At 39.4% G+C, this 24,795-nt stretch overlaps 1 protein-coding gene across 2 annotated transcripts in view; it reads left to right on the top strand.

Annotated features, from left to right (window-relative positions):
* The window catches only part of LOC138246226 (C-Jun-amino-terminal kinase-interacting protein 4-like), a 545,850-nt gene that overhangs the window by 200,241 nt on the left and 320,814 nt on the right, over positions 1 to 24,795 (top strand). For both annotated transcript variants that reach the window (XM_069200626.1, XM_069200625.1), the window contains exons 8-11: positions 778 to 868; positions 1,051 to 1,199; positions 7,269 to 7,326; positions 14,840 to 14,992. In XM_069200626.1, coding sequence (XP_069056727.1) covers positions 778 to 868; positions 1,051 to 1,199; positions 7,269 to 7,326; positions 14,840 to 14,992 — 451 coding nt within the window. The remainder of the gene's footprint in view (positions 1 to 777; positions 869 to 1,050; positions 1,200 to 7,268; positions 7,327 to 14,839; positions 14,993 to 24,795) is intronic.

The raw sequence follows: 24,795 nt of genomic DNA on the forward strand, positions 1-24,795 counted from the left end.
AACTCGTTGTTAAGGCATTCGTGGTAAAGGCATTAGTGATAACAATGAGGTTGTTGTTTTTCCGACCTCGTTGTTGAGCCATGGGTGGTTGAAGCACTTGTTATTTTATCATATAACCATTGTATGTTATGTTTGTATATCTGTATCACACTGACTGTCTTAAGTTTGCTGTTGTAGCACTATTGGTTCTTTTGTTGCCTCAGCATGCAGTTCTGGGTTTCATTTGAGTCTGAATCATCTGGTGATAATGTGTTCAGAGTATTATGTTCAGATCCGTCTCTGGTTGAGTGATGGTGGGCTTTATCAAGTCGGTATGGTGTACAAAAGTATTGTGTCACCCATTGTCCTAGTGATGGAGACAGGAGGTAGCTCTACAGGGTGATACAGCCAAGGAAATATATTTTTATTCCTACTGCTGAATTTGGGCATTAGCACTGATTTCAGATTTTGAGTGAATTAGCTACACTTCCTGGATTTTTCTTGTACAAATTTCTCTAGGTGTAACTAGTTGGTAATAGTGAAAATCTGCATATTTTTTGTGCAGTCAAACTCTACCCACATGGTATCCCCATTCTGACCTGCATTGCAGCTAGGTACAGTAATGGGTTTACCTTAGTGTAAATATCCAGCAAGGTAAGTCCACACCACTCAGAATGTGGTATAGTGAATTTTAAGCTGAAAAGCAAATACATAGATGCAGACAATGGAATGATTTGCAAAACTAACACTGAATGCTAGTAAATTAAAATGTTTTGAACTGATTATCTGTGTGTCTAGGGACAGCCAAGCAAGTGAGTACATCTGAGGTTGATGAAATCATTAACTCCACCCCGGAGCTGGAGCTGCAGCCCAACACATTTGCATTCAGGTAACTGTACTAGAGTTTGAAGTGAGTTTATTCCATTATCTATGAACGTTTCTTGATCATAGCCTCTAAAAAACTATAGCCTATGGTCAATTAATGCTTTTATTTCAGTATTATACATGTTAACAATGTGCTAAAGTGTATAGTGACAGTTAAAAAGATTATAATTATGTTCTGCACCCCAGCACTCCTAAGAAGCAAGGAGATGAGGAGGTTGAAGAGACAGAAGAGGAGGAGGAAGAGACAGACAGGAACACAGACTCATTGTTTGCTGAGGTTTGCGGCGCAAGCCCCGAGTACATTGGGGATATGGATGAAGGAGCTGACCTGCAAGGTATGTGCCCATCTTCTCTCACAAAGATCCATTCTTGTTCTACTATCCCACTCATCCTACTCCTCTTATAAGTGAAATTTATTGCCAAGAAGTGTTTGTCAGGATTGCCCATCTTCAAAGGTATGCGAATCTGCACTGATGGCATTCCTACTATTCCTGCTAACTATGCCACCGCTCAGTATTAGCCAGCACGGCACGATCTATGTGGTTCACGTATGTATGGTGATTCAGACCAGCATGCTTGGAACAGCTGAAGGGAATCTCGGGAGCTAGACAGAGGGAGATTTGGAACCACTGGCAGAGAGAGTTAAGAATAAATTGTAAAGTCAGGCCGCTCCCTTGCAAAGGGCCCAGGGATGAAGCATTAAAAGGGGGACCAAATTCCTCGGGCAGATACGATGCAGAGATGTCGCTGTCCGAATGGAGCAAGCCAAAAAACATGTTGTTGACAGTCATTTGTCTACATTCAGCTTAATTAGAAAGACTAAAGCCCCTATTTTGAGCGGTTTGGTTAATTGCTATATGTGCACTAACAGCAATAAGTTTTGTGATAAATCTGCTGATAGTTAAAATTGCACCCCAATATTTAATGTAATGTATACATTTGTGTGCAATAAAACCAAAATCTGCATGTTATTCTCCATAAACTAGTGGTCAGTGATAATTATCGCACCTGATAAATATCAACACCTCGGTGTCGTTTTTCATCTGGTGCGATAATTGTCATATTCAATAGAGACTAGTTTGCAATGAATGTCTGATTGTACTTTTGCGCCTCAAAGCTAAGTTTTGTGCTGCTCTGTCTGCCCTAAAACATGTATTTCTTTATGTTGAAACACCTAGATAGCAGCCTGCCACTTTGCCTATCGCTCTGTTCACCAAAAAAAGTGACTGTAATTCTTTGTTGACAGTGAGGTATGGAACGCTTGCAGAGTTCCCCTCTACTATGCACTTGAATCTAATTCCTCATGTTGTTCAGTTTTTCATCAGAGCAGCAATCCTATTTAAAGGGTCAATAGTTTATAAAGGTATCAGATTTACTAGTTGGGTAGAGCTCAATGCTAGACCCAATCTGTGATGTTTGCCTCAGATCACGAGACAGGCGGTCATGCAACACTCATGCAGACTGGACTACGGCAGCACACTGTAAGCCAGAATCTCCAAACAACTCCTTCACAGACTCCATACCATCTGCACACCGCCACAAGACTCATACTCCCCCTCCCACATCATAGCGCATCTCAGGAAGCTTCACTAACTTCTCATTCACAAGCGCAGCCAGTAGTAACTTCTCACACACATACAACGCCCTACCTACACAAAACCGGACCAGAGTACCTGAACAGCCGCATACACTTTCACCAACCCACCAGACATTTGTGCTCTGCCTCACTCTTAGTCGCACACACTCCCAGCATCTGCAAAAGCAAAACGTTCACCTACATTGTACACAGAATATGGAGTGAATTTTTAAGACCCTCCTCCTGACTTCTGTGGTTTCCACAAGAAGCTGGCTCTTCGTATAAGAGTCTTAAGGAGCACTCACCTACCCAAGAGCCTGGATACCTTCTCAGGTGACTAGTGCGCTATACAAATGAAGAAAACATATTTGAGTTTTGTACCATAGTTATGGCCTTAGGGCTGATGTTGGAATCTATTTTAGTAAAGGTGTCCCAGCAATCTGTCAAAATAGCCTAAATTCTAAGATATAAGCTACTCTTTTGATGATAGTCCTACCGTTCAGGTCTTCCCCTTACTCAGTATTTACTGCCTAGGGAGACCCAAAGGGACAATGTAGGAAACAAAACAAAGGATAAAAAGAAGGATATATAATCATGCAACGTCTCTCCTTCTCTGAACACCAATACAAGAGAAGCAGTGTTATATAGACTGAGTAGTGTTATATAGTACTCTTGCCACCCTCATAAATGCCATACCACCTGTGTATATGTGAAGAGTCAAGGTTAAGTAAAAAAAAAGCAGTATGCAGCAAGAACCCATCCTAGGTAATTAGAACATCACTTACCAATAGGTCAGCTATGTACGATAATTTAAATTAAATAATTTTCTGCATACTTTGCCATTGAAGTCATTATTTGAGTCAGGAATGCAAGTTTTTACGTTACAAGGTCCTGAACAAATCATGGCGGCCCTTATTTCCCAATTAGTGATTCATAGTGGGTTGCAGATAGACCTGTGTTAATGGGGTAGGTCACAATTTGTGACCCACTACGGTTTGCTGCCATCAAAGGAATAGTGGCCTGCTGAGGGCAGCAGAAACCCACGTCTGTGATAGCTTTTACTTAAAGAAATAATTTTTACCAAATCCAGCCCGTTTTCCTTTAAGGAAGACGGAATGTGTATGAAAAAAATGTAACGTTGCATTTATAATTTTTAAACATTCTCAAAGGGCAAGGCATCCCAAGGGGACCCATTACCATTTGCAAATGGGTGACCACCAGCTTTGAGTTGGTGGTAAAGTATAAATGTTTTGCAACCCCATATTGGTCACAGAACATTAGCATATGCCATTCAGATTCTCTATTTGGAAAGAAAGCCCTGAACACATACATTCCAAATAGCAATTCTGTTTTTGGTCGCAAACCCACATTGCAAATTGGTAAGAAGTGGCCAAATCACAATTTGTTGGTACATTTAAAAAAACATTGTTACTGTTGCAAACGACATGATTCTGCGAATCGGCCGTTTGCAACAGTGCTTTGTACTTGTGACTCTGAGTTCTGTGGTCTTTGTCCTAAGGTTTAGACATTTCTGGAAGTTCTGCTAACTGACATACTCTGGCAAATAGACATTTCCTGAATGCTTCTATGTTTCATTGAAGAAACATTGCATTTGTTTTAATTTTCCCACTGTTCAACTCCATGCATGACACTGATGCTAATTGCTGTATCACTCTGTCATATACTGGTGTGCCAAAAGCCTGACATTCCCTTGGTACTCTTGACCCTGTTTGATCTGAGGCATTCAGTGATCTACCTAAAATCCTTACTGACACCGGCATAGCAAATTCAGTTCATTGTGGCCATTTTGAACACATACCTTTAATCAAATCCAGGATGGTGGTAATTCACATGAATAATACAAGGGTCCCCTTTTATGTTCAGAAACAAGTGGGAAGTTACTACTCCTAGCTTGCAGTGGGAGCTGTTGGACTGAATTATCTTTCAGTATGTGTTCCTGCTGGACTTCAACAAGCTGGAGTTGGTAACCAAAGGGCGGACAGGTGTCTCCACTTGCTTCACAAGTGAAAAATCCTTATATAAGTCCTAATAGTTAACATCAGGTCCTTGTTGTGGCATCTTTACCACACATCAATGCTCCAGACTTGAGCAGTATGCCTCTTTAATGGACCTGTGGGTAGTCTGTCTTGAGAAAACCTGGTGATTGATTGGAGCATGAGGTTCCTCTGTCTGCCATCACCTCTAATACTTAGGACACCTCATTCACCCTCATTCTGGTGGTTCCTGCTAACCCATGTCAAGTCTTGTTCTCGGATCTCCAGCACCTTTATCAGATCCTGCATATCAATTTTCCTGAAGGAGGGAGCCAGTAGAGGCGAGCCAAGAGACAGAAGCCAAGTGCTGCTGCTCTCCCTGCTTTCAGTTTGAGTGCTTGCTTATAACCACCTTGTCTGTTTGTGAAATAATGTTAGCTCTGGGCACTCCCAGGTAGTTCTAAGCATAGTACAAGGGCAAGGGGCCAAGTTTCCTCTATCAAAGGACATCATCCTTTTTTCTTAACAGAATGTCGATCTAGACATTTGGCAGTATTAGGCATCCAGTTTACATCTACAGTCCATACCTAGGAGCTCTTATGACATCCAAAAATTGGTTCATTGAATTCATCATGCAGCACCAAAAAGCATCAAATAAAATATAATCGGTTTCATAGGCTGTCCCTTTGGAACCTGTTCTAACTTGATTTATGCACATATCATTTCATCCCAAGACTTGTGATTTAAAGGTATTTTCTTGAAAAGCTACATTTCTCTCTTTTAAACTGTTTTTCATATACCTTAACTTGAGGTCCTATGCAGGTCTTAGTTTCCCTCCATATTCCTTTAAGACAAAGCAGTACTTGGGACACATCCTGCTTTTGTTCCCAGAGTGCCTCGTTGTGTCCACCACACAGTCTATAGGTACTCAACTCTTGATAATCGCCCCTGAAGTAATGCAGAAGTTGGCTAGAATGTTCTGTGGAACCTATTTTCTGCCACATGTTTGCTTTCACCCACCACAGCATATAGCATGGGGCAGTGGGTTCACTCGCCTCAACCACATTTTCCCTCAGCACATGTGCATATCTGCCTAACAAGTAATGCACTTCAGGACCAGAGATGGTGGGCCAATACTTTACTTTTCCAGTACTTTTTTCATTCCAGTCTTAACCTTTTTTGTATTTATTTTGTGTTATATATGCCTTCCGGTTACACAGATAAAAAAACAATTGTACCATTGTTTTGCGCCAATAAGAATTATGTTTTTGTGTGATGTGTTTAAAACTAAAAATGATTTCAGTACCTGTTCTAAACACATATTCCTGCTAAAAAGGAGCTGTCTTGTTAGTTAAAATTATATGCAATATTCCTGTTCCGTTAAAATTATATGCAATATTGTTTTTTAATTTAACATTTTTGCAGGCACAAGGCAGGCAAGTATAGGCAGCAGCGTTGTTTTCCTTTTTGATTTTTTTGTGGCATATACTTAATATTGGTTTTGCCAGTTTGTTTAAACATGTAACACATGAGGGTAGCATCCTGCATGAGAGCAGGACAGCATAGGATCAGCTATGCATGTTGGAGGCACATATGCCTGGGTGTTATATACACAGGAAGGCTTAGTGGTGCCAGTTACATAAATTTGTACTGAGCAGCTGTAGAAGCAGTTTACTATTTTAAGAGTAGGCAGTTGTATGCACGCAGATAAGTGACTGCCTTTACAATAAGGCAACATTATCGTCCAAAAGTGGGAAAGTGTTTAACATTTTAATTTGCGTTTGAGTGAACAATGGTAATCAAGATACATATGGTGTATTTTGTTATCATTTTTAAAATGGAAATTAAGCCATGATTCCTTATGGCAAGGCACAGTAGTTAAGTGTAGAAAGCTCCAAGGAAAGTGAGACTATGTACCCCTGCAAGAACATGAAGAATAAAAATTAAAGGGTAGAGAGGGGTAATCGCATCCCTAAAAAAGAAAACTCTACACATTTGAAATTGTGTTTGAAATGTTATTTGTTTTATTTTTTTTTCCTATTTTTAAATCTCCCTTTTCATATAGAACTCTGAACATAAGGCAACTGGCAATTAGTTTTGTTAGATAGTCCTACATTTATACATTAATGAAAAGTGTAAACTTTGAGTAGTTAAATCTGATCACCCGGTTTTTCAGTATTGGAACAAATCATAGGATTATGTGGGTTGCTGTAAAATTGCAGATTCCTCGGGCACAGGCCACTTCATATGACCTTCCTCCGTAGACCCCCCAATGAGAAAAGCAGTCATAAAGGTCTTGCCAGAATTTTTTGTCTTCCTCAGTCTACTTAATTTATTTCCCCATCTTTGATAGTTATTCTCAGTTGAAGGAACAAAGTGACATACCAGTTCCACATATAGAAGCGTACAGTGGCTACTCTTTGATTTTATATGGGAGATTGCTTCTGATCCAGTTTGTTTAATCTGTCATGTACTCTAGAATGCGAGTGGATTGTACCTCCTAAAAAAATTGAAATTACTGTAGAAAGTCAACTCGACTTAGTGCTGCCTCCAGTCTATTATCCTTCTCTTTCTTTCAAGCAGATCACACCTCCTCACTAAACCTTTGACTTACATTGCCAGTATGCTTTCATCTTGTCAGGTTTGCTTGATCCCTACTATGCAACCATCATGTTGCTCGTTGTTTTTTAAAATCTGATGTGAAATATCAGTGGCAAATATTCGGATAAATATGGTCTTTAGGGAGTGTGAAAAAAATAAGTTTTTTTACATTTTTTTTTAACTAGTTCACTTCCTCCTCATGTCAACTCATGGCAATTCCTTTGTTTTTCTAGGTGTCGGGAATACTTTGGAGGCTCTCATGTCGGAGAACATACAGCTGAAAGACACACAGTAAGATAAGATAATATGCTTGTAGGTGGATTTTAGGACTTGTGTTTTTTTCATTGGCTTCATGTTTTGAAATGGACATGAGTATAAAATACGTATATTTTTATGCCATCTTATAAAATTCCCCATCTAGTAGAATTGCAACTTGACCACAGAATCCCACTTACTTATTCCCAACATTTGTGAATATTGCCATGTACTGGATAGTATCAGAAGCTGAAACAAAGCTACTGCATTGACACTAAGAATCATGTGTGACTGCCTTCTGCCTCCCATCTTCAGTTGCATTTGTTCCGCCAACCATAACAACTAAGAAAAAATGTAGTAAGTAGCGGAACATTCCTAATTGCATCAAGCATATTTCATATATATAATGGTCTAGGAACATGTACTAACTCAATATCAATTTCAAATGCATATGAAGCAAACAGATGAAAAATTCAGTCAGAAGAACACCCTTTACTTGACTTCATAATGAATATTACTTGTATGATACATAAAATCTTTAATGCATTCATGATCTTGGTCAAATGAAGAGTTAAGCCAACATGTGTTTCGTCCCTACCCAAGGACTTCTTCAAGGCTGGTAACAATAAGAAATTTACAACTTATGTAAACATATATTAAAATAAATATACCACAATCTATCTTTATTCTTAAACAACAAGAGTTTAAAAGTCAACACAATAGTGTCGCAGTTATTAAAACTATGAAATACCAACACCGCCAAGTGTCTCATTAGTCAAGCTGCAAAGTACCCCAAGAAATGATCAGTGTTCAAACCACAGCACCTTTACATTAGTACGCTGCATGGGAAACTGTGAAATAACCACCATCCGATCCCTAGACGCAAAGTGTGCACATTTAATTAAAGAAAAACTATCCAGAAACTCCTAAACGTCACAGTCCAAGCAATGATAAATACGAATGCATGCCATGTAATTAACCGCATGCCCCCTAATAGGACAGAATTAGAAATTCAGTGATCCATAGAAAGGATATATATGAGCTCAGGAAAAGTAAATGTGAAGAAAGTTTGTTGAATTACCTCTGCACGAACCAAATGGTTCTGAGAAAATTATGCCCCCAGGTAGTAGACCTTGATAAGTCTTTTGAGAAGTCAGTCTGTAAACAACAGTATATTAAATAGCGAGTTACCTGTCATAGAGATTACTTCTCAGAAGTCTTATCAAGGTCTCCTACCTGTTACAGATCATATTGCGACTGTTACAATTTTTCCAGTCATTGGCAGTCCGGTCTTTGCTGTCTTGCACAGTTCAAAAAGGGACATTGGTATCGGATTCTATCTGGATCTTCAAATTAATTTGGGGATCACCTGTGGAAGGCATTATTAGGACAAGAAGGTTTGTGTTATGATGAGTGTCATTCATTTTGGTTTAGTATTTGCTATGGGGGCATCATTTTCTCTGATTTCTGAGATTGAGTCTATATGCTATATGCTGTCCTTCCAGCTGTTCTGATTTGAAACTTTAATTGATGTTCTATATGCACTCATGGTTGATATCCGGTTTGCATAATGACTCATGTTTGATACCATTTGGTTCGTGCTGAGGTAATTAATCGAACTTTCTTCACACTTACTTGAATTTCTAATTCTGTCCTATCAGGGGGCATGCAGTTAGTTACATGGCATGCATTTTTCTCTAGCATTGCTTTGGCTGTGACTTTTTGGAGTTTCTGGATAGTTTTTTCTTTATATAAATTTGCACTCTTAACATCAGGGTTCAGGTGTTGGTTATTTCACGTTTCTCATGGAGCATACTAATGTGTAGGTGATATGGTTTTAACATTGATCATTTCTTTGGGTACATTGTACCTTGACTAATGACACACACTTGGTGGTGTTGGTATTTTATGTTTTTAATAACTGCAACACTATGATGTGGACTTTTAAACTCTTTGTTATTTAGGAATAAAGATCAATTGTGGTGTTTTGATTTTAATATATGTTTACATAAGCTGTACATTTCTTATTGTTACCAGCCTTGAAGAAGTCCCTGGGTAGGAACAAAACACGTGTCGACCGAACTCTTCCTTTGACCAAGATCATCGATGCATTAAATATTTTATGTATCGTACAAATTATATTGGGAAGTCAAGTGAAGGATGTTCTTCTGACTTAATTTATCGACTATTTGCTTCATATGTATTTGATATTGATATTGATTGTGTTGCTACATGTACCTGGACCATGATATAGGACATATGCTTGATGACAGTAAGAAGTGCTCTGCTACTTTCTACATATATTGTTCTGGGCACGGTTCTCTATGTTCAAAACATACACATTATGGCAACAGGTTTATCATAGCATGTTGAGCACCATTGCTATTGTAATATTGGTACAAAGCAAGATGTGCAGCAAATCGACCATTGTTGCCATGTTTGAAGCCTAATAAGAAAAATTTAGCTTTGCCGTAGTTGTATTTTTTATTTAGCTGAGCCACTAACTTCAATGCCTATGTATATGGAGGTTTCATTGGACTTGGTTTGTTATTTTTAGTTGATGTGCAAGACTTTATAATATTGTTTTGCATAGCTATGCAGCTAGCCATTGTGGCTTAAATGGAACTAATGAGGTTCATGCATATGTAAAAAGCTTTGTCTCCCCAACATGTAATGTGGGATAGGTATCTTTTCTTGCAGCCTGCACTTTCAATTCTCAAATAAAGTGCTCTTTCTGTGCGTGTAGTTTTTTTTTAAAACAACAGATTTACTGTTTGATAAATATAAACCTTCACAATAATAAAATTAGTTACCTAATAGTATAATAATAATAGCCATCGAGGTGCATAAACCTGTTAAGTCCATTATTTTGACACCAATCAAATGCAATACCAGCTAACACTTCGGAGAATAAACGTGCTGTGTCATGTTTTATTGTGCCAGCCAGTTCAAAGATGTTCCTCCATTTAACTCGATCCCTTATATAACTTATATAGTCCACAAATTGCCCTACACCTATACCAGGATGAATAATCCATTAAAACGCACTCATTTTTAAATTGCCGAATTCCTGACACTGTCTTCAGGGCCTATTGTGGCACTCAAGATATGGCACTAAGGTGCTCTGGACATAATCCATCCTGTTGGCTCAAGAATGTTTCCATTCTAAGATTTTTTTCCAAAACCCAAGAGACGGTCATAGGTTGAGGACTAATTGCTTTAAACATTTGGTATGGAGATAAAGTGCCTAGTGCATGTGTGCCTATAAACAAGGGCGCATGGGTGGCTGAAATACCTCTATAAAAAAGATGAAGTGCTCTATGCATATTTGGTCATGTTATCTTACACTTTTCACTCCTATGTTGTTGGCCGGACCCAGTTGGAGAGTAGCGAATTTCACAGTGAAACACTTTAAAACATTAGTTAAGGTAATGTAGTGCCGAGTGATTGCAAAGCGCACTCAGCTCATGGAAATCACGGATATGATTATGCAGTAAAATGCCCTATTCCTAACAGTTGCAAGAATACTGCTTACCTTATCCCTTTGTTTGATGGACAAGCATATATACTGCCTTTAGTTAATTTCTATGAACCCACATCCATTACATCAAGACTTGGGTAAAGTGGACAAGAGGTGGCATGGGCAGCAAAATTTGCATTCTGCAACTATATTGTAGCTAAATCCAAATATTTTAGTAACCAGCTCTCATTAGTTGCAGGCCCATTCCCTGCAAACATACAGTAATTGCTGCCCTAATTGTCACCTAGTCGGTTAAAATGTGGTCTTAAAATCTTTCATCTTTGGCACAATAAAAACAGAAAAATGCAGTTTACATGTTGTGGTAATACCATACAATGATCACAGCATCTGCAGTAAGTACATAAGAAAGGATTGTTCTGTGTGTGAAAGAAATTGACAAAGTACCTACCACTTGTGAATTTTTTCCTTCACTATTGTCCTGCAAGCTGGATGTTACTTTTCACAATGCACAGTTACTAACAAGTAGAGGAGCTCCCACCCTGAACTAGGTGCTTAAGAAGACTTTAGTGGCTGGGCACACCTGCTTTCTCCTCAAATTATCATGAAGTCATCTGTATGTGCGATGTGTTATAGATATGTTCTGCAAAGGCTCATACCTATCCCTGGGTTGAGCAAATCCATAGAATGTTTGTTTCCCGTACTTGTCTCACTTCTTGGGAACAAATTGCACTATGAGGACTGTAGTGGTACTGTGGCCTGAGAGGCAAGTAGCCAAGACTGCTTAAAAACAGACCTGATGGGACATCGTGGGCTGGAAGAGCAACAAAAATGACTGGTAAATGAAAGTGATTGCACATAGGTTTGAGATTAATGAAGCATCTTCCTGATTGGTAATGCGTCTCTCTCTCACACCGTGGATGGAGGCTACAAAGCTGAGGGATCTAGCTGCTTACATATATTGCAACATTAGTTTTCAGTGCTCTTTACTTGTACTTCATCTTGCAGTTTATGGAAACATTGTAAACAATGAATACAATATGTACATCTTGAACTCTTGTGAAAGGTATGAGCACTTTCTGGTGACTCTCTGTTCTAGATTTGTGCTGTCTCAGTAAATACTATACCATTCTGGACTTACTGGACCTTAGGCATTACCCAAACGGTCAGGGCATTTTAACTCATGTCCTTGACAAACCAGTCATTTGGATTTCTTTTTTCAGCAGATTCTGTTCTTATCAATTCTGTCTCTTACAAAGGAGACAATAGCTGCTGTCAGCAAATATCTTCCAACTCTCCTCTCACGCAGTAGTCTTCTTCACTGTAGCATACAAGAAATAGGAAACATCCTCTCAGGAAAGGAAACATTAGAATTGTTTGGATAACATCCTGGCTATAGAGTTTGGGTATTCCAGTGTTTCCTTTCCTGAGTTTAGTGCTCCAAAAGGGCATTTTCTCTGTCCTGTTTTTCCGCCTGCCAGAGGAATGCTAGACAGTCTTTGCTTAGTCTTATTAATGCCAGGATCATTGAGTTACCATCTTGGCAGTGGTGCTGTTCTGTAAACATATTTGATAATGGCAACACTGCTCTCTTTTGGAAACTGATAAGGAAATGCTAAAGGCTTCCTGTCACAGGTTAAGTCTCTTCACGCAGAACTGTTGCAGGGTTGAATTTTTTTTTTCACTCTTTTTTTTTTTTTTCTTCTTTCATATAACACTGAGAAATGTTTCTTCCCGTCTGTATACAAATAAAATCTCTTTAAATCAAAAACAAAAGCTGAGTGTTCATAGATAAGTCTGTATGACCGATTCTCAGTTTCAGGAACTTTTATATTTTACTCCTCAATTAAAGTAACGAGAGACCCTAATACACTTGCCTGAAATGAAGAGAACGGGGTTTCAGAGCCTCTTCTACCCTGTTCGGGCCTGTGAGATGCCTTTCGAATCAAAAGTGCCCCTGTCTGGTCCCATCCCTCATTCAAATGACTGATAGCGATGGTTCCAGCACAGTTTATGGTAGTAAGCTGTTAATTTCCTCTGTTATTGGCGAATATTTTCAATGATGGCTAGGTGGTTCCATGTCAACCCATAAACTCATTCCTGTCTGTCCCAAGCCTCGTGAGATTTTCCAATGCCTGTCCACGTGTACCTGTTCTCTCCAGCCTCAGCCGTCTTCATCCCCACAGTTATTCTCTGTGTTTGCCGAGTTAACCACATGCGGACCCTATAGCTAACACCTGGTCCATGAAGAGACTGTTCCCAGCAACTTAGCTTGCCAGCACTGTCCCTCCACCCTCCTTATAGATTACATATGTGGTACTGGAAATGGGGCCCACAAACTGGGCGGCATACAGGATTGCAAACCAGTCTGCCTGTCTGAGGACCCCCAACCCTACAACGGAGAATTGGAGAGATTGAGGACTCTGAGAGCAAGCCCTGTGCTGAAACATGATAGGTTAAAGTGTTGCACTTCCTGAATAAAAAAATCTTTAGATGGTATCGCCATTCCATAATGGCCACTAATTATATGCCATGTACGTACGTGGAATATGCACTCTTCATATGTATGTCTTTTCACACTAAATAGTAGCGCACCCAAGTATTATGCAATATTTTAGCTGCTGGTGACCAGTAAAGAATTGCATTTTGCTACCTCAGACAACACCTCTTACTGCAACGGATATGGACTTCTAAGACTCATACATGTAGTATCGAATAATATTCTGATGCAAAGATAAATAGTTGCCTAAAATGTATTTTGAAGTGTTAAACCTGCATGGAGTCTGGTACCTATGGTCTTTAATGTTAAACATTTCTGCAACAAACACTAGCTCCACCTGTATCTCAGATACCTAGCCAACAAACCACACAGCAACAGATATACACAAATGTGTGTCTTACATCATACTTGTTAAGACAGTGCATGTAAGAAAAATAGCTAAGTATATGAGAACCACGAACAGCTTTTTAATGAATTCAAGCAAAGGTATTGTGAGAATACAAAACTATGGCAAACTGCTGAAACATGGAAGTGGATCATGTTTACCAGTTGAGAGAAATAAACTAGACTGTAATACAGCAATGTATATTACATATATATAATCTAATTCTACTGTTTAGTGTGATGCTTCAGCGAAAAGAACATGCTTTTGTATGTAGAGAAACCTAACATTAGAATACCTTATATACACTGCTTTGCTTTTTTGAACAAAATGATAAAATAATCAAGATGGTAACTGTGGTAGGATGAAAATTTCTGGTTCGCTGAAAACAAATGTGTCCTAAAAGATCAACTGCATCTTTAAGTTGTCGGCAAATTTAATGTGTATACTTGCTTAGATAGAAGAAAGAGGTAACCATGTCTTTGAAGTAATTAGTATCTCAGCCATGGTAGAATAATTTGAATTGCCCAGTTTCCTCTGATTCAGTTTTTCCATTTCTCTGGTTAAGTCCTGTATCCCATAATATTTTCAATTAACCTGATTTTATCCATTGCCTAACACCTTGTCAATCACTCCTACTTGCATAAGGCTGAAGGCTCCCCACGGCAGTCAGGACTGTTCTGCAGACAAGAAGGTCTTAAGCTGCTTTCTAAAACTCGTAAGACAGTAATCTTGGAAGACTGTTCTTGATTTTGACCCTAAACATTGCATCTCAACCTTGGTATTCCTGTTTAATAGTACCCCTTTCTCCCTCCTTTTTCCCTTGTTCTTGCTGTTTGACCAATTTCGCCTATGCTTGGGGTCCTCGTTATAGCACCCGTGCATGCTGTCCATGTGCTGTTCCCCCACACCGCTTACCTTCCTTTTTTCTACCTGTTGACCTGGAATCTCCCCTGTATGATCAGCCACAGTTTTGCTGTGGTCCTAAAGTATTTCTTCAGTGCACCCATGGCCTTTCCCTTTGGACCAAGCGTTGCATCCACATGTGCCCTTTGTCCTGCATTCAACCTTTGGTATCCCTGCTACACTGTTTCTAAACTATTTTGTTTTCTAGGTATATTAAATGTACATTTTTTACATGTTCTCAAGGCATCCTCTTCACATCTCCACTTTTATTTTTGCTTACCAGGAGTGCTGTGGATGTGGCTCGTAAAAACCTTATAGCCCGTGTTGAGGAGTTGACTGGGGAGAGAGAAGCCTTAAAACGGGAAGTTGAAAGCCTGCAACAGAGCCTGGCTCGCCATGAAGCCAAGGTCCGAGAAACAGAGCATGAACTGCTGAGGTAACATTAATTTCTCATTCATATTTCTAATAAAGCTGTAATTGCATTGTCCAAGAAGCCCTCTACTTTAACTCAGACATGTTCTTGAACTATGAAGAACTTGGCATTTTTAACTATCTGTTTTTGTGTGTCATGATTAAGAAACCTCAGAGGAGTGTCTGACTAAAAAGCTAGATCTTGAAAGCCTATCTTTTTGGTTTTTAATAAAACAGCTTTGACTGGAAGTGCAATAGATGCAGAGACCTGCACAGATAAATGCAACCTCCAGTAACCTCTCGACAATATTATATGTAGACAACCCTAAGAAAGCATTCCCTAAAATAGAAAAATTAACAGAAATGTACATCAAACACTTTAAGCCCTGTATTTTTCTTATTCAGGCACAAATTAGAAACTAGAACAAAACAACAACAAAATAACTTATGCATCTGAGTCATTGAAGGATTACAGTACATCGTAAAATCGTTATTATTTAGGGGATAGGTGTATTACATATTTCTTCTGCAAATTTTACAAAAAATGTAATGAAATGACCCCAAATGTAGTTTGCAAGGAAAACTACAGTTTGACGGGTTCTTTGTGTATGCTAGGGCATACTTTGTTTGATAGGGCATACTTTGCATACCAACGTCACACAAGGTACCACCAAGCGATTGCTTCAAAAGTCCAGTATACTCTATGAACCGCATTTATTAAAGTATATATCAAACTGAACTCTACACTAATCTTAGTTTGCTCCACTACATACTGTAGCCCAATGTCTGTCCTGAATATAATGGTCAGTTTCTCACTTAGCTAAAGCCCACTTCTCTGAGATTCCCTTGTCATTGCCTCATCATATAAAATTAATTCATAAGAAGCTGGAGTAGACAACACGTTCCCTGTTAGTAAACGGTATGTTTCTCCGGCATAAGATATGTCATGTATTACCACACAAATTATTCTGTCATAAAGCTGTGAATGTTAAGTAGTCTAATGCAACATATCAGTGTACTCTTAATTAATTAATGAGGCCCAGAACCCCAACTCTCAACTGTCTGATTTTCTACGCATGTTAAGATGACCACAGGGAATTGTCAGAGCCTTTCCTCCGAAATCTGTTATTTATTGGCTGGTATGGCTTCCCCCTAGATAACCCCTTTGATCTTGGGTGAGTTCTAGGAGCTTCTCATGACTGGCACATCTTTCAAGGCCAGGTCTCTGCTCTGTTCTTGTGCTTCTTTCTGCTGTCCTTCAAGATCAGATACGATGATTTGTTCTTACACAAATAACAGAATGTCTGATTTTAAAGGAAATGTTCTCTGCTGCAAAGTGTTTTGTTTTTTTCTCAGTTGCAGATGTGGACAATAATAGGTTTCTGATTATAAATCACCAGAAAAATGAATAGGCGAATGTCTTTAAAGGGAAAGTTTGCATCTTTGGTGAGATTGTCTTGATGGGCTGTGTAAACCTTTGTGGATCTCTTGAAGTTGCAGAGATTGCATTTGTCACCAAAACAACGTTCTAATTCCTGGCTTCCAAGTCTCTCTCTGAAAAAGTATGGTCATAGGTTGTTCTGTGGTAATTTTTAGTTGTCTTTGAAACCCTCTGCACCTTTCTTTCAAATATAAAAAAATTATGATCAATAGCCTTCTGTCATTTCTTGCATTTGAAGCATGAGTGTCCCTTGTCCTTGAGTGGCCTTCACCTGTGGGAGTGATTTGTCTGTGGTTATCATGCACGAGAGGGCTTTACCTGCGCAAGTGCCTAGTTGCAGGGCAGTATAGTCTACGGATGAGCCCAGTCTACAGAAAGCCACATCTATGGGAAACCCTTGTGCAACTTGAGAGGCTTCCTCTGAAAGGAGAAACCTTGTTTGCGCATAGTGGCTGAATCTTCTGTGACCTCAATCCAGGCCCCAACTGTCTTTTTGGGGTTTGTCCCCTAGGAGCCCTGTTTGTGTATGTTCATTTTCCCAATCCATGAAGCAAAGCGAATCGATTGCCTAGCAAAGACTTCATGAAAACATGAGGGAAGGTATTCCCAGCAATCCTAGATTTGAGTTTGGGGACTCCTGGTAACTGTAGTTACATTTCAATCTACATCCTGTATTGAAGCCTCCATGAGCACAAAGCATTTCACCAACCTTAGCCTAGTTGATGCACACTACCTCAATTCACAGGCTGGCCTCCAGTATATCCCATACCCTTCCAGACCCCCAAAAGTGAGTGAGTGTTAAAAATTGTGCAGATGTTCAGGTAAATCTCATCAAATAGTCCTCTATGAAAGCATATAATCAGCAGACCACATACCACTTCTTGGAGGGATTTGCTCCTTGTTATACAAAAGATAGTAGGATGAGCAACCTTTACATCAGGGGAATCAAAGTATCTATGCACTTCCTTCAGTGGCAAAGAATGGTGGCACATTGCGTCCTATATTGGATCTGTAAGTCCTTAGTACCTTTCAGCAGACCATCCATTTCAAAATGACAATATTGCTGGACATAAATCAGCTGCTACAAGAAGGTGACATCCTTGTGGCACTTGACCTCAAGTATTCCTACTCCCATATTACAATGTTTCCAGGTCACAGGTTCCTTTAATTTATTGTAGGTGCATAGCCTTATGAATTCACAGTTTTGCCCTTTGGTATTCACAAAATGTCTTTCCTCCATATTTGAGGGATGCATTTTTAACCTCATGTACATCACTTACTTTTAAGGGAAAGACAGCCTTGCAATCTCACATAGAAGAAACCTTCACCAATTATGGTTCACTGTCGTTGTAAAAAGTCCCACCTGCAACCAATGTAGATGCAGAAGTATCAAGATGCAGTACAGAGTGCCTAGCTGTCTCAGTTTCTTCAAAAACAGAGTGTCTATTTTTTTGGATGTTTAAATCTCTGATGTTGAGAAGGCAATCATGTTATTCAGCATAATGGTGTCATGCATTTATTTCCCAGTGCGTCTTTTCAGATGCATCCATTGCAAGAGTGTTTGGCACAAATGGATGCAGATGCCGGGGGGCCTAACGTTGTCTCCATAGTCAATCACCAAAGCAACACTTTGTGGATCGCTAGCCGTACATTACACTAATGACAGATGCCTCAATTAATGGATGGGTAGGGGCATATACAAGTGCCATTTCACTAATCACAGGAAGTGGGGCAATTGATAACCTTCTCACATCACTGTGATTGAGTTGAAAGTGTTTCAGATACCAAAACCTTAAGCAACTAACTAATACGTACTGACAACCTGACAAACCTGTACTGTATTCAGAAGCAGGAAGGAACACTCTTCCTACTTCTATTGCAGATTGCCAAAAAGGATTTGGCCCTGGGCTCTCAAACTCCACATCCTTCACCTGGCAGACAAAATCATAACACACAAAAGTGGGAGATCAATTTCAAAATTCTCAACTTATCTTTTCAGAAGTGGGTGTGTGGCTGTAAGGCTGTATATACCGTTATTTGGGTTGCAGAAAAGGGTTGCAATTTGCAACCATTCTCTTTGTGACCAAAATTGGATTTTTGCAAACCCACCCATGTACTAATATAAATACCTTGGTTCCCAAAATAAGAAACTGAAGTGGGTTGCAGTTCAGCCTACCTAATTAATTGCAAGTTATGACTCCCTACATTTAGCTTAAATCACAGGGATAATGGTCTTAGGGGTCAGTGGACACCATCCCTGTGACTGCTTTTGATACAAGAAAACGTTTTTGTTTTAAAGTAGCCCAGGTTCCTTAAAGGAAACTGGGGAGCCTCTTTTTAAAAAATAAAAAATAAAAAAAATAAAAAAGTTTACCAACTCATAAAATGGGTATTGTATTTATCCAGAAAACAATTTTGCAGTTGCAGACTCTTGAATTGGAATGATTACGGCCTCAAAAGTTTCATACGTTTGACTGATAGATCTGTTTGCCTCAACCAAAAAAAACAAAAAATGTCCACTCTTTGCATCCAAGTTCCCACACCTGCAATACCTAGCGGAAAGCTTTGTGGTTAAAACGGTCATGGATATTTACATATGCTTTCACACCTCTCCCTTTGATTTCAGCCGTTGTACACAATATAAGGCATGCATCAGTGATTTTAAAGTGAGTTGCTCCAATGTGTGCTATACAAGTATGACACGCCCTGTTGCTCTAAATATTCATTCAGCTATACTGCAAACTCGGAGTTTACTCAGACTTGTTGACAATGCTAGGTGGTCATATCTACTGCCACAATCTACAGTCACTCAACCTAGCAATCTGCCTACTGGATTCTTAGAATAAAGCATATTTAAATGCCTTCAGAGTTTATGACTATTCTTAAGGAAGCATGTTGCCCCACTGCTCGTAATTACTATACAGCAAAATGGAAACTTTTGTTCACTCTCATGAAGAAGCAGACCTGCCCCAGACTTTCAATCAAGTATACATGCCATCAATGGTTGCCTGCTTACAAAACAGGCGCTTTGCAAAATTCTGTTATTGAAGCTTTAATGGAAGGGTTGGGAGGAGTTATACCACCTAAAGCACCTTGTGATCCTAGATGGGATCCCATCATTGTATTAACAAGATTTATGGTTCCACCTTTTGAGCCACTGCAACCATGTACACTGCAGGTGCTAACATGGATTTTTGCTTTTCTGGTAGCTGTTACTGCCTTATGGATTGTTAGTGAATTCCAAGCCATATCGGTGGAGGAACTTTTCATTTAGGTACAGAACGACAAAGTTTTACCGACAAACTCACAATTCTTTTAAAATGTGGTATCACATTTTCTTGTTAATCAAACCATTGAATGGAAACTTTAAAATCAGTAGGCTTAGAAAAGAAAACTGTTTTTCATAGAGTTCAAATTAAATGGTAGGGAAGAGCAGGCAGTGTTTCAGTGTTCTATTTTGGTGGAGACAACTACAAGAGCAGCAAAATCAGAAGTGTCAGTGCTTTGAGCAACAAAAGTCTAACCACACCAGAAGCAGTGAACAACAGCTGTCTGCTGCGGCAGGGAAACCTCCTGCAAAGTAATGGCTCATCCACGTACTCCAGTTTCGCATCATGATAGAAGGCATCACCTAAAACCAATATCCAACATTCTTTCAAAATCCATCAAACAAAGCAGAAAGGACACTGCATTGATTAGATGTCAAACACGTTCGTTTGCACCACATGACTATCTCTTTGCCAAAATCCAAAGTTATTTGTCTTATTTGCACTCATACACCTTAGTAAACCTATATCTGAAGGCGACTTAGCTTGATTTTGTGGTGTATTCAGTTTTGTTACACATGCACATGAAGGCAATTAACAGACATTCTGGAGGCACACGCCACACAGAAACAAGCATTTGAAATGCAATGAGTCTCATCTTTGCTCGAGTTAGAGCTATTAGCATTGTAAATTCCTAACTGGACTTTTTTTGCCACATAAATTGAAAATGAAAAGTAAATAATTGACATAAGCAAGTCAATTCAAAGTGCCACGGCAGCGAGCGCGCAAGAGTTATTGGCTCGCTGCGTGAATGTCTAGAAATGCTGGGATGAAAGGCAAACCGAAACCAGAGGAGGGGTCATCACATGCTGTAAAACAGAGGTCTTCAAACTAGGGGGCAGGCACCCCTAGTGGGGCCTCAAGTGATCCCAGGGGGTGCCAGACTCTGGCCAAAAGCAGTATTATCCAGATAACAGGCCTTTGCTTTAAGCAGAAGCATGTTATTGCATTTAAAAAAAGGTAACAGTACTTAACTGCAATGCTTAAATAGGTCTAGACATATTTAAACATTGCCATCTTTATGAAATAATTGTGAAAAATTCTGTGGGGGGGCAATGATTTTTATTTTTCAACTGGAGGGTGGTGCGGCATTAAAAAGTTTGGAGACCACTGCTGTAACAGGAGAAAGAGTGACGTAGTGTGAGTACCAACAAAAATGTTCACTTAGTGAAATCTCCTGGGAGGGAACTCAACACACAAAGGAGGGACATTTCACAAAATGCACCAATAGAAATGAAGCATTTAAGACAAGCACAACAAAGAATGAATAGCAGTAGTGGGCATGGTTAATAGCCCACAGAGAAATTACAACAGGCTTGCATGCTCGATCCTAAAAAGGCACCACCATTACTTTCTTTGGCAATATCCCTCTTATTGATATTTACAAGATGGCAACATGGTTATCAGTTCATACATTACCAAACCATTACTTTTTTTTACATTAATATTAGAAAAGAGGCAAAAGTGAGTTACAATATTACAGCTGCCTCTTCCACCGCAGTCAGTGCATGTGGCACTTCTTTTAAGTTGAGGTCTAATTTGGTCTACTACAACTCATGCTGCAAATGAAAAATGTTTACTGACACGCTCCCAGCCATTTGTAGCTTGTTATGGATTTCCATGCTCCACTCTTCATTAAAGATAGGAATTAGAGGACTTGGTGTTTAGCTTTACTGAGCATTTAATCATTAATTAATGCACAGACGGAAACACCTATTCAGGTGGGGGAAAGAAACAGTAATGTAAGATTAAAGTCTGCATACTGATGCATTGTATGCTTCACCTATGTGATCACAAATAATTCACAGAACCAAAATATTAAACTTGAAGCAAACAACTAGTAAAATTTAGAAACCAATAGTGAATGGCAGGATAGTGCATATCATGTCAAATATCCCTTCTCAGGTGTTTGGACCTGCCTTGCGAGCAGCATGATCAGCTTCTTCCCTGTCTGTCTTTAATAACACTGCAGATGCCATTTCCAGAGGTGAGTGGACAGCATTTTGAGGCCACTGGCGCTCCCAATACCCAGGGAGGTAATCAGTGTTGATAGGCCTTTAACTTAGAGGCATTCTCAAATTTCAGTGTCAAGAGGTTGAGAATAGTGGCTGCAAAGAGAAAATAACTGCAGTCAGCACAGCTTCGGCAAATCTTCTAGAGAAGGAGAGTTTGGATTTATGCATTACAACCATCTACTGATAGAGTCAGGGCTGGAAGTGCTCCTATTCTCCTCAACCAATACGACAGGGCCCTATGGAAATTTATTAGTATCTTCCAAGAAAGAAGTGAGACTTCCAAGTGATGCATTTAAGTAAAACATTATCTCTTCTGGCACACTGATAGGGCTAGTGAGAGATGCAGCAGACCATTGTAGACATTTGTCCACTTGCTAAGCCGAAGAGATTTGAACTGCTGTTTAGTGTTTAGTTCTCGGGCCAGTGGGAACATTCAGAGGATAAAAACTTAAATGAAACTTTTAAAGTTAGTAGGCTTAGAAAAAAATATTTCATAGAGTTCAGATTAAATGGTAGGGAAGAGAAGGCAGTGTTTCCATGTTCTATTCTAAAAGAGGCAACTACAAGAGAAGCAACATTTGCAGCGTCACTCCTTTGAGCAACAAAATTCTAATTACACCAAAAGCAGTAGAAAACAGCCATTTGCTGCAGCAGGGAAGCCTCCTGCAAAGTAATGATTCATCCACATGCCCCAATTTTGCATCACGATAGAAGGCAACATTTGCAACCATCACCCAGTATTCCAAATGGTTACAAGGACAATATGAATGCTAGGCTCTGTATGGAACTGTTTCAAAATCATGTTGCTTTCTTATTAGATTCTTTCAGATGGGATGTGTTCTGCAGTGCTTGGCTAGCTTGTTCAAGAGACGTAATGTTCATCGGTGAAGGGTGCTTTAGAGCCTGTTCCAAAAGATCATTGGAACTTGGGGTTTACTCTACCTACTTTCTAATCAAGAAGGCCCTGAAACTGGACTTTTGCATGTTTTAGACCTGCAGAGAGCAGGCAAGTGGGTCTGGGAAGAAAACGTTTGCCTCTTATTCAAACCGTAACTTTTCTCCAGTAAAGTGATTGGATGTTTGCTCTTGACCTGCAGGATGCCTATTTTCATGTACAGTTTGCACAAGACTCCGGAGTTTCTTGCACTTCTAAGTTGGCAGAGAGCATTACCAATACATGGTGCTGCCAATTAGATACCAACTGACTTCCACAGCATTCTTAAAGATACCAGCTTTCTTTTAAGTGTATTGAGATGCAACTTGTTGAGGCTTCTTGATCTCCAGTTTACTGTAGAACTACTTCAAGATCGGAATATTAACATCAATATAAAGAAGTCCACAGTGGAACATACTAGTCAGTTCAGTACATAGGAGCAGATTTGTACACAGAAAGAGGAAGTGTGTCTCACCCAAGGGAGGTTTCCATCCTCATGCCAGAAATGTTTTCAACACTAGTGTCTTTCATTCTGGGGTATTTAGCTTCTTGTGTTTCTTTAGTCTATGAGGAAAGAGTCCATAGGAGGCCTTTACAAGAATGTATCAAAGAGAATTGTTTGAGTGGTCCAGAGATTGGCAAGGCAAGGTGCAAATGTCTTTTAAAGCCTGTCAGGCACCCAAGTGGAAAAAAAGGTCTGTTTTCAGTGGAAAATGTGATGTGCATTTTGGGCCATTTCCTGCTGCGAGCACTAGGCCTACCCACACAAGTGAGTTGTCATTGTTATGGGGAGACATGTGAGAACACAGAATAGTAGAATATTTGTCATTACCAAATGGGTTTCTCTGGAATTGTGCCTTCCAAATGTAAGCTGATGTGTAAGATAGGAGTCACTTTGAAAAAGGCCCTCCTGATCACAGGCTAGAATAGGTACCCACAAATTCATAGATTTACAACTAACCACTGCTCTACTAGTGTACATGTCAGAAATACCTAGGTTTCCTTCTTACTCACTTTTCACTCTTTATATCTCACCATATGAATTGCTATATACTCAGTACGCAATGAAAAACCATTCCATTGTGCAGCTCAGACGTTCATTATGGGTACCTCTGGTTTCTTGGACAATCTACCAACCCAATATATCCCTGTAACCAGAATGGTTGAGCAAACGTAATGGTATATTGCTTTTTTCAAATCTCCCATTGAGACAAGAAGTTAGAGGTGAAAATGCTATCATAAATGGCAGTTTTGTCTTGCTCATTTTCACTACTTTTTTATTTGAACAGTTAGTGTCTTTGGGAAAACATTGAGGGATCTACACAAAGGACACCTTGTGGAATTCAGAATTCTGTCTACTTTTCAGAAATCTAAAACTTTCCATGATCTCTCATGGGTTTCATACAGGTATCCGAGATCATCCATTAGTTTCACACCGGTTTCCACCACAAAATGGATGCATGTTGAAAGGACAAAAAAATAAGAAAAATGGGCTTGAAAAATGGCAAAACTATTGTAAAAAATAGTTTTTTTTTATTCATATCTGCTTGTTCATGAAAGCTGGGAAGATGGTTACTTTAGCACAGCAAACATTTCGTGATGCCATTTTTAGTAAAACAAAAAAACATTTTGTTTCCTATTTTTCCCCCAAAAATAAAAAATAGCTATATTTTGACCATTTTCTCCGTCTCCTCCAGAAGAACCCATAAACCTTGGGTACCTTTAGGATCCCCATTATGTTGAGGGAAAAAGAGATGCCTATTGTGTAAAAATGTTATGGAGGCCAAAGCACAAACTACCCTAAATAGCCCAAAAAAAGGGCTCAACACTGGGTGAAAAACCATTAACAGTTAAGCGATTAAGCTTGGCCCAACCTCATTGTACAGATGGACAACATCTCTACAGGCTGGGAGGAACGAGAACTCAATCGCCATTTGTTAGGGCAGCTCAAATGGGTCTTGAATGGGAATTTGCTAAAAAAAACTCTCGTTAGGCCAGGAAAACCAAGAAACAGACCGCTTTGCAACCAAAAAATATGCAGAATGCCCCACTCAACCCTTCAGAGCTCATGAGCAACAGTTCCTGGAAAATACCCTTTCCATGACTTGGTCA

This window comes from Pleurodeles waltl, chromosome 7 (genome assembly GCF_031143425.1).
Source record: "Pleurodeles waltl isolate 20211129_DDA chromosome 7, aPleWal1.hap1.20221129, whole genome shotgun sequence".
Lineage (NCBI taxonomy): Eukaryota > Metazoa > Chordata > Amphibia > Caudata > Salamandridae > Pleurodeles > Pleurodeles waltl.